The sequence below is a fragment of the Rutidosis leptorrhynchoides genome, chromosome 1 (assembly GCF_046630445.1).
Source record: "Rutidosis leptorrhynchoides isolate AG116_Rl617_1_P2 chromosome 1, CSIRO_AGI_Rlap_v1, whole genome shotgun sequence".
NCBI classification, from domain to species: Eukaryota; Viridiplantae; Streptophyta; class Magnoliopsida; order Asterales; family Asteraceae; genus Rutidosis; species Rutidosis leptorrhynchoides.
This window is the reverse complement of record NC_092333.1, coordinates 604,839,148-604,848,735: the sequence shown is the minus strand read 5'-3', so window position 1 is coordinate 604,848,735 and position 9,588 is coordinate 604,839,148. Positions and strand designations below refer to the sequence as shown.

At 33.7% G+C, this 9,588-nt stretch overlaps 2 protein-coding genes across 2 annotated transcripts; one reads left to right on the top strand and one right to left on the bottom strand.

Moving 5' to 3' along the window:
• Window positions 1–1,605: 1,605 nt before the first annotated feature.
• Window positions 1,606–2,816, top strand: LOC139884493 (large ribosomal subunit protein eL39z/eL39x). The gene is made up of 3 exons (XM_071868518.1): window positions 1,606–1,725; window positions 2,431–2,534; window positions 2,627–2,816. The coding sequence occupies exons 1-3, from the start codon at window positions 1,723–1,725 to the stop codon at window positions 2,673–2,675; spliced, it is 156 nt and encodes a 51-aa protein (XP_071724619.1). The 5' UTR covers window positions 1,606–1,722; the 3' UTR covers window positions 2,676–2,816.
• A 1,608-nt stretch (window positions 2,817–4,424) lies between these two features.
• LOC139884486 (DNA replication licensing factor MCM5-like) lies at window positions 4,425–9,317 on the bottom strand. The gene is made up of 18 exons (XM_071868513.1): window positions 9,024–9,317; window positions 8,096–8,239; window positions 7,830–8,009; window positions 7,634–7,732; window positions 7,399–7,535; window positions 7,184–7,286; window positions 6,931–7,065; window positions 6,776–6,853; window positions 6,553–6,657; window positions 6,375–6,466; window positions 6,154–6,286; window positions 5,987–6,082; window positions 5,462–5,550; window positions 5,271–5,361; window positions 5,042–5,151; window positions 4,819–4,948; window positions 4,633–4,734; window positions 4,425–4,545 (listed from the first exon to the last, which is right to left on the bottom strand). Exons 1-18 carry the CDS (start codon window positions 9,315–9,317, stop codon window positions 4,462–4,464), a joined length of 2,202 nt encoding a protein of 733 aa, XP_071724614.1. The 3' UTR covers window positions 4,425–4,461.
• Window positions 9,318–9,588: the final 271 nt, after the last annotated feature.

The window sequence follows — 9,588 nt, the reverse complement described above, 5'->3', positions numbered from 1 at the left end:
TTATTGGGTCTTGAAAATTAAGATATGTAATTGGGCCAAAGAATTAAAAAAAAAAACTCACGGATAATTTTAAGGTGACTATCAAATAATTATTGTTGATCTCAAATATAATTTATGGAAGTGATTACATTATAATTTGCTCAATTAAGGGTGATAATAAAGTAATTTACATGCATCCCTTTATAACCAAATAATACCACCAGCTAGAATCTCATCTCATTTCATGGCAACGCCAAAAAGTTTAATCCTATTTATAGAGATAGTAGTAAAATGACCCGTGAAACCACGAGTTTGTTTAAACGAAACAGTTTAATGATATGTTTTAGGTATTAAGTGAACGTAAATTCTAAAGTCATTTAGTTTAATGACACGTGAAACCACAAAGTCCAACTAAGAAACTCGTCAGCTAAACATTTCATCAAACACCTAAAATGCATATTAAACAATTCACATTCAATCATAAGAGATAATATTGGTTTCCTTCTGTCTAGCTTTTATAACTTCTCGTACTCAATTCAAAATAATTAATTAAAATAATTCAAAATTAATATTAATAATAAAATAATTATAAATAAGATTTAGTAATAATGATTAATTAATAAGATTTAATTTTAATTCAAAATTATTTAGATTAATGACATCACCCACTATGCTTAGATTTTGTTTTTGTTTTTTTATAACAAAAGAATTAGCCTAATAATGACATCATGATTATAAGATTTTAATAGAAACTATAAATTAGCTCAAATAATTTTTTGTTTCAATTTTTATTATATTTTACACATTTTCTTTTCTTCTTAAAATAGCCAAAATATACCATTCGTTCGAACAAGAAGTTGTTCTAAATCAGGCTAACATGTTCAAACTCGAATTCGAACAGGTATGTGTTCTAACTCCCAAAATTGCTTTAAATAGTAGTTGATGCATAAATCGACTCAAGCAAAATAAAACTTTTACATTACATTGTTTTGATGGCTGTATGTGATGAATAAATTTGTATCATTGAAAATATTTAAAAGGGTCTAAGTAGTTCTTCTAGTTTTATTTGCTTATATGTATCAAGCAGAAAATTTAAGGGTCTAAGCAATTTTCATTGACTTCGAACATTGTACGATGAGTTCGAACAAAAACTTGTTCGAATGAATGGTAAACAGATAGATCTCGAAAAAATATACACATTTAAAAACTATGACTAAATCGGAGCTACGTATCAAAAGATATGATCATTCAAAGTTTGAACAGGAGTTAGAAAACAAATCTGTTCGAACATGAGTATGTTATAATACAAATCTGTTCAAACTCGGTGAAAATTTTGGGAGTTAGAACACATATATTAGAACATTTTAGCCTAAGTTAGAACAACTTTTTTCGAATGAAAGTGGTGTATTATGGTAAAAAAAAAAAAAAAAAAAAAAAAAAAAAAAAAAAAAAAAAAAGTGTAAAATGTAATAAAAGAATTAATAAAAGTGTTTCTGAGTTAAATTTTCATTTTGTACCCTTTAAATAATAGGACTGGACCCAAACGTGATATGAACCACATGGCCTTTTAGTTGATAAGCTTTACTGTCTTAAATTACAACCAATATTAACCCCAATAAATAGATGGGATACAGGCCCAACTCACTATAGCGAAGACCTAGCTACATTAATCATTTTAATCGGCTGAGCTCCGTAGATAGCGAAACGAAGAAGCTGCCGCTGTTGATCGACGAACGCAACACCATGGTAACTTCATTTTATCGTTAGATCTGAATGAAATTCTGTTTTTAGGGTTTTTCATGAGATTTAATGCGTTATTGTTTGTTCTTATTTGATTTAATCGTTTACTTAATTTCTCTTAAGATGTAGTGGTTTCACATGTAGTTTTTATGGGTTGTTAAATGATTAATTAGAGGGGTTATTGACCCAAGGATTAATACTAATTTGAAGTTGAATACATATGTATAATTGAAGTTGAATCTGTATTTGACAGAGTTAATCAAATAGGAGATTTAAGTTATTGCGAGCTATATTCTCATTATACTAACCTGATTGTTGCACCAACATACCGTGTATATAAACTTTTGTGGTTATTGAATATCAGAAATAATTACTTACGTGTTAGTTATGAAACTGTAAACCAAAATTAAACTATTTAACAATGTGTTTCTAGCTTTATAAATGTGAAAAATCAGTTTAAAAGCTTTTCTAAAGTGGATAGCTGAACTGTTTTAACAGGGTTTAGTAATTTTGCTTGTAGTTTGCCCAAACTATTAGTGCTTGACTAGTAGTCAAATATTAAGCTCAAGATATTGGTTCTGTTTATCATATGATGTTGAAACTTGAATGTATACCTGTGGAGATGGTTTCTGACCTTCTGCCCTTATATATTTATAAACACATGCCTTTTCGTTGTTTTCTGGTTGATTATTATGATTTTGTGAACTATAGCCGTCCCACAAGTCGTTTATGATCAAGAAGAAGCTAGGGAAAAAGATGAGGCAGAACAGGCCTATTCCTCACTGGATTCGCATGAGGACCGACAATACCATCAGGTATAAACAAAATAACATGAATTTTGCTTTTATTAAGGCACTAAAATTGCAATATCAAATTGTTATTAACATAAATTTCTGTTTGGATTCAGGTATAACGCTAAGCGCAGGCATTGGCGCAGAACCAAGCTTGGATTCTGAGGTGCTTTTGCTCTTCGCCAGATCCAATCGAGATTTATAACTTTATTTCCTAGTATTGTATCTGCTTAAGTTGGTGCATTTTGATCTTAATGTTATCTGACTACCTTTTTTGTTATCAATCTAAATGATGTGTCTTTGATACCTGGATATATATATGTTATTGATCTAGTGTTAAGATTGACTCTCTTTAACTATTAACGAGAGTTGCAAAGTTCTAAATGTTTTGTTATATACCTATGTTCTCTTGTATCATCACGTGCGTGAGACTGCAACATGATTAAATGTTGGGTTCTTGAAAGGTTAGATTTGCCTGTTAATTTCTTGTGAACAACAAAATGTCATCAGGAAGGGGATGTTAATTTCTTCAACATTGGAATAATTCAATCAATTATGATTGTTTATGTTTGAGAGGCTTAAACGTTTCAGTTTTTGCTGTAATGCTAGTTTCTAAAATTTGTTTTTCTATTACAGCTCAGTGTTCTTTCTTCTTTATTGAGATAAAATTACCTTCATTTTTTGCTTGTATAGCTTAGTTGCCAATAACTAGAAATGGCCACCAATGAGACACTCACTGAGTATGAACACAAACGTCTAAAAAAAATTAAACCGCAAATGGTTTCTCTCTCAAATGCCAGAGATAACTTTATCCTTCTGTATAATCATGGAGAAATAGAATAGATATATGTGTTATTTACTTATTTTGATCAGGACAAACATAGTTAGTCAAGAAAAGAAACCAAAATCTGAAAACCTAACTGTTGCTCAAATCGATAAATATGATCACAATTCATTCCTAAAAAGTCCCCTTGAGAATTGGAGCCACTGACGAGAGACTTTTGTTCTAGATCGGATGAATCAATTCAATAAGATATTGGGTTTTAACGAATCTCAAAGAGCAAGTGTGCTTTGACTGATTTAGATTTCGAGTTAGCACATCAGCATCTGCGGGTATATCTTACCAGAATTTCAGAAGCATAACATGTACCCTTTCATCTTGCTAGTGTTGTTTCAAGTTTCATGCCCATCTTTTCCCAATTTGAGATGGGAACTCAGATGCTCGTACAATGTTCACCTCAGCAGTCAGCATAGGCTTCAATGGTATAAAAAACGAGTTGTTGTACAGACAAACACGTACAACGCGAACGGGAGGTGATTTACTTTGAACGTTTCAACGCAGATCCGGATTATATGATGTCGCGTATATTCACTTCTAACTCATTGGGAACTATTAACAACCACCAAAAACATAGCTGACATAATGCACGTTTAATGCTCCATTTCATTGTTTGAAATAAGGATACACTGCAGAACCAACCTAGAAGGTTAGGCATGTGTTGTTTATCTCATAGGTTTGACCAAAGTTATGGCATCTCCATATTGTCTAGCAAACACAATCTATGCCCGTCGACCTCCTATTTACATCTGATAAAGTCTTTTCACTTCAAACAACTCGAGTAAGGGGATTGTTTACTTAAATGTAAAGAGCCTAACCGAATTATCCTGTAACCATTTCCAACAAGATACACTCCTAGTAAAGTTTTAACATGAGGCTCTTGCAAGTATATCCAGACTTGAACCACTAGCCTTTGTTAGGCTGGTTCTAATTTAGAGCCTTTTTTTAAGAACTAGTATATACTCCAAAGAAAGCTGGTATTTAACAACAAATACCATTGCTAGTGTAATTTTAAAGATATGTGTGTCATCAATAAGCTTAAATGCAAAGTTACAATAGTTTTAGTTAAAGCCTAGTTCTAACAACTTAATGACAAACTTCAATGGACAAATTTCAAGCTTTCCTAAGAATGACGCGTCTTTCTCGCTTGTATTCAACCTCATCCCGCTGATGCATTATTATCAATGCTCTCCTAACCTGTCAAAACAAAAACATATTATTAGTTAAAAACAACACAAACCAATACACATTCATTAACGATTACAGTATAGAAATGAATCTCACTATTGATTCATTAAGGCCCATTCTTGTGAGATCATCAATTAGTCTTCTCTCCGACAAATGGCTTCCTATTCCCATTCTTCTCTTTATTTGGCTTTCAGCTTGCTGTACACCACAAAACAAGAATATGTATAAGCTTCCCCCTTTAGTATTACAAGAAAGAAAAGGTGTGATAAGGGAGAACCCAACCTTAATCTCGTTTGCCATCTCAGGAGTCAAATTAATATGTTGGTTTATTCCAGATTTTGCAGCATCCATGGTAGAATTGTTGAAAAGCCTAATAGCTTCTTGAACATCATTAGCATTGGCAATATTTGACCTATGATAACCATAAATATGATTTATTAGACATCACTGCAGATAAAAAAAAACAGCTAAAGACATGTGCAAGAAAGCTTAGTCAGTAACTCACAGTCTCATCTTTGTTAGTGACTCACTCAACCTTACTATAGCTTCCAGCTGTCTTACAGTTATTGGTACTGCAGTTGATTCTCCAGTTTCATTTGCCTGTCGTCTCATATCCTACATGTAATCCAAAAAGTCAACCTTTTGTGGTATATTAATATAATATATTATATTAAGAAAATACAAATAGTAAAATCAACTTATGATATGTGCTAAGCTGGTTTTGAAAGCAATACCTGTCTAATTTTAACATAGCTCTCCTGCAACATTGTGGCTGCAGAATCTGATAAACGAGGTTGACTCATGGTCCGACAGTACTGAATATACCTGCAGAAAAAAAATATTGAAATTTAATCTTTCACAATAGAACAATCGAACGTTGATCATAATATAAATATGACAACGGAAATTTTCATAGATTGCAGACCTTTTAAGCCAGTTATCTTCTCTGGTATCCCTGGTATCAGTGGCTGCATTGGCAGACGCATGCAGACTGATGATATGGCTCGCTATAGTCTGCATAAGCAAAAAAACATGTTACTCTAAGGTGCGTTTGATAAAACTGAATGATTTAGCGCTGAATGGTTCAGAATGGTTCAGAGTTTCTGAATAAAATATGTTCTGAATGAAAATAAGTTGTTTGATAATCATTTTAAAATGAACGATATGAATTGAGTAAAATTACCTTATTAACGTGTTACATGAATAAAAAAAATACAATATACTTGTTGGTTAAACGTCCTGGATATGATTTGAAAAGGATATTACACAAAAATTAGGCTCTTAACCACAGTGTTTCAACTCTGAATGGTTCAGCACTGAATTCATTCCATTAAGAGGCAAACAAACGCACCCTTAGATGCACTTGATGTTAAACAAACTCAACTTTAAAACTGTCCCAGTTATAAATTAAGGCTTTTAATTAGTGTAGTCATGTATAACATTTAATTACCTTGTCTTGGCTGTACATTCTAACATCTTTCACAATGAAGATTAGATCAAATCTTGAAAGAATAGTAGTCTGTAAATCAATGTTATCTTGTGCAGTCTGCAATGTAAATATGGTGTTAGTAAGTGGATAATAACAAGCAGATTATAGTGCAAATGAAACTGAACTACCTTAAGATCATCATAACGCCCAGATGGAGGGTTTGCAGCTGCAAGAACAGAGGTTCTAGAATTGAGAACAGTTGTTATTCCTGCTTTAGCAATTGATATTGTTTGCTGTTCCATGGCTTCATGTATAGCAACCCTAATTACACATTTGTAAACATGTCAAAAGGATTTAACCTAAGCTGTTTCATGACAATATAGAAAATAAGTGAAGGTTTTGACATAACCTGTCTTCTGGTCTCATTTTGTCAAATTCATCTATGCAGACAACACCCCCATCAGCCAACACCATGGCCCCTCCTTCCAAATAAAACTCACGCTGAACCCATATACAACTTTATATATTAGTATATAAGATCAATGAGATTTTCAGTTAGAAACAAGTATAACTAATTAACTAATTACAGTGCTGTTATCACGAATGACAGATGCAGTTAACCCAGCAGCAGATGATCCTTTCCCAGAAGTATATACTGCTACAGGAGCCGTCTTCTCCACAAATTTCAAAAACTACACACATTTGATCATAAGGTAAAATACTTTTCTTAATAATAATGACCAACAAATTAAGCAACCATTAGGTTTTGGACATCCATGAATGCCGAAAGAAACAAAAGTTTAGGCTTACCTGTGATTTGGCAGTGGACGGGTCACCCAAAAGTAAAACATTAATATCACCTCTCAATTTTACACCATCTGGCAAAGTCTGCACAATTGATGAAAGTTAGCTACCAAACTATTGAGTATAAGAACCAGCACTAAAGAATGAAGATGACAGTTTACCTTCCTTGATCCTCCAAACAAGAGACAAGCAACAGCCTTTTTTACATTTTCATGGCCGAAAATGGATGGAGCTATTTTGGAGCATATGTTTTCATATACATTGCCTTCTGATGCAAATTTTTTGAACTCTTCAATCTAGAAACATAACAATGCTAACACCTTAGTAATAATGGCACAAGCTATTTCTTCAGTTACAAATTGTCATCTTAAAACTAACAATTAACAGCATGCATGATCAACTAAGCAAAATTACCTCTTCTGTTGTGAAGTTAGCGGGACCACGAGTAGCTTCGTTTGTTTCTTCTATTCCTACAACTCTTATATAAGGCTGTCTAACTGCAACAGCTCCTTTGTGACTATTCATATCACAAAACACGTTATAGAGCAATAGATTAAGTAAGATTCTAATAGTATATAAAGTGGTATGTTCATGCCATATAGATGACATATTGACATGGAAATTCTTACGATGTTGATGACTTGGCAGCTTGAAATATGCTGTAAATTCCCATTATAGTCAGTCTTGTTCCAGGCACAATTGTTTGTACAAGATGTCGGTCAACAGATAAAAGCATGTTTCTTGGTAGCTCACCAGTAGGAACATCCTTCATTTGAAACAACAAATGGGCCAAAAGGTTATCGTATAGTTACATAACTATAGAAGTAAACCTTAATATGAAACCTCATTAGATCACACTTTTACCTCAGGGTTTTCCTGAAGTTTCAATGTCTGTTGATCAACATATTTGCTTCTATCTGGGACCACAATCCAAGGATCAATGGGGCATGGCGTTTCGCCAGTCTGCAAATAATATAAACAATTACATTACATTGCATTTCATATGAAATGAAAAGGTTTTATATGTAAATAAAACAATATTATTGTGAAATGTAGTTACCTGTGCTACATGGTCACATGATCTTGGCACGATAGCTCCACCTAGCCCAGGACGACAAGGAACCACCTTCACATTTTTACAATTCTTACACAGCAAAGTCACATAAGTAGCTTTAGCTTTTGTTCGAGATGCAGCGATAGTAATCCCAGATATCTTCACCAGTTTGGATATATATTGTGCCTATTATTTAATCATAGCATCAAATATCAATAACACGTGTGAGAATCATGAAAACTAAACTAAGCTAACATGAGTCAGGTACCAACCCCAAGGGATCTCATTGATACGGGATCCTCATCCGATTTCAACAAAATCTGAACCTCCCCTGTCTGTGGTTCCTCCATTTCACCAGTTTCTCCGGTAACTCTTGACTTCAAATTTGCATTGATCTCTGCTGCAGCAGTTTCAAACTAACAATACAAACATAACTAACATATAATATCCACCGCCAATTTTTAATATCACAACAATTATTATACGGAGTATGTAGATTATATGGTACAGTCTTAACACATCACAATAAAAGTATCAAACATGTATCAAAATATAATCATTCTCATTAAAATTATACACGTAAGGTTGAAAAAGAAGCGAGACGGGGTCGAGACGGTAGGGGCCCTAAAACGTCACAACGGAAAAGAGCGGTCGAGATGGATGTTGACCAACGTTGACTTTTTATAACATAAACATTTCAAAAATAAATATTCCAAAGTAAACATAGATAGTTTTGCCTTTAAATTGAAATATTTATGTTTGAAAAACGTTTATTTTTTAAAATTTCTTTAAAAAGTCAATGTTGGTCAACATCAGTCACCGTCTCGGCCGTTGTTGACCATCTTTTTGGTGATTGTTGACCTTTTATTCGCGTTTGCCGTTTTTTTTAACCGTTTCTAGGTCCGTTGCAACGGTAGCATGCTAAAACCGTTGTGACGCCTGTCTGGGCTGTTTTTTTTTTTTTAATCAAACCGTAAGCATTAGACAGTACATAAAAACAAGTATTTTATGTAGAATTACACCATACGAACAAAAAAATTGCTATTAATTGTATTTGAGTCACAATAATTCTCTCTCCACATATATATGTACGTATTGAACCCTAAGCAATTAGGTGTTTTGCCCTAATTTAACAATACACATAGAATCAGATACAGGGACAAGCAATGTATGCATAATTATTAATTAATCATATCATACCAGAGGGAGGTAATCCGAAGGACTTTTACGGAGCAAATCTCGAAGATCTTGATCTTTATCATAAGTAAGGAGATCCGAGAGATTAACGAGAAGAGACTTGGGGTTTCGAATGAGACTCTCTCTGTACGGAAATACATTAGGTTCATTATGACGAGCAAAGTTTCTGATGAACTCTTTAAACTTTATGAGCACTGTGTGACGGCTGGCCGCCTGCTCGGGATCACAGCCGCCGCCGCCGCGAGGGAACTGCGCTTGATCGCTGTAGTATACCGCACCTTCATCCCACCCGGACATATTTGATATTAAATTGTTTCTTCTCTTCTTTCCTTTTTTTTTTTTACTGTAGAAATGATTTTGTGTGTGTTGTGGTCTATGTCACGGCCTATTTCTCAGGTGTGATTTTGGCGGGAAGGATATGGCGGGAATGATGAGGAGTAATTCTGTGTGGTGACGGTGTACTGTAAGTTGGTGAACTGAAAGTTGATGGACTGAAACTGGAATGTTCATTATACTTTAGGGATAGTTTGTGTAAACTGCAATAGTAAATTGGATCTCTTAATTAAGG

Excerpts from the sequence above, each read along its gene's own strand:
- LOC139884493 (XM_071868518.1), top strand. Across the intron at positions 2,535-2,626 it reads AGGACCGACAATACCATCAG|GTATAACGCTAAGCGCAGGC; the intron begins GTATAAACAAAA and ends GTTTGGATTCAG.
- LOC139884486 (XM_071868513.1), bottom strand. The coding sequence starts at position 9,317 with ATGTCCGGGTGGGATGAAGGTGCGGTATACTACAGCGATCAAGCGCAG. Across the intron at positions 6,658-6,775 it reads CGTCCACTGCCAAATCACAG|TTTTTGAAATTTGTGGAGAA; the intron begins GTAAGCCTAAAC and ends AAATGTGTGTAG. Across the intron at positions 5,362-5,461 it reads GAAGATAACTGGCTTAAAAG|GTATATTCAGTACTGTCGGA; the intron begins GTCTGCAATCTA and ends TTTTTTCTGCAG.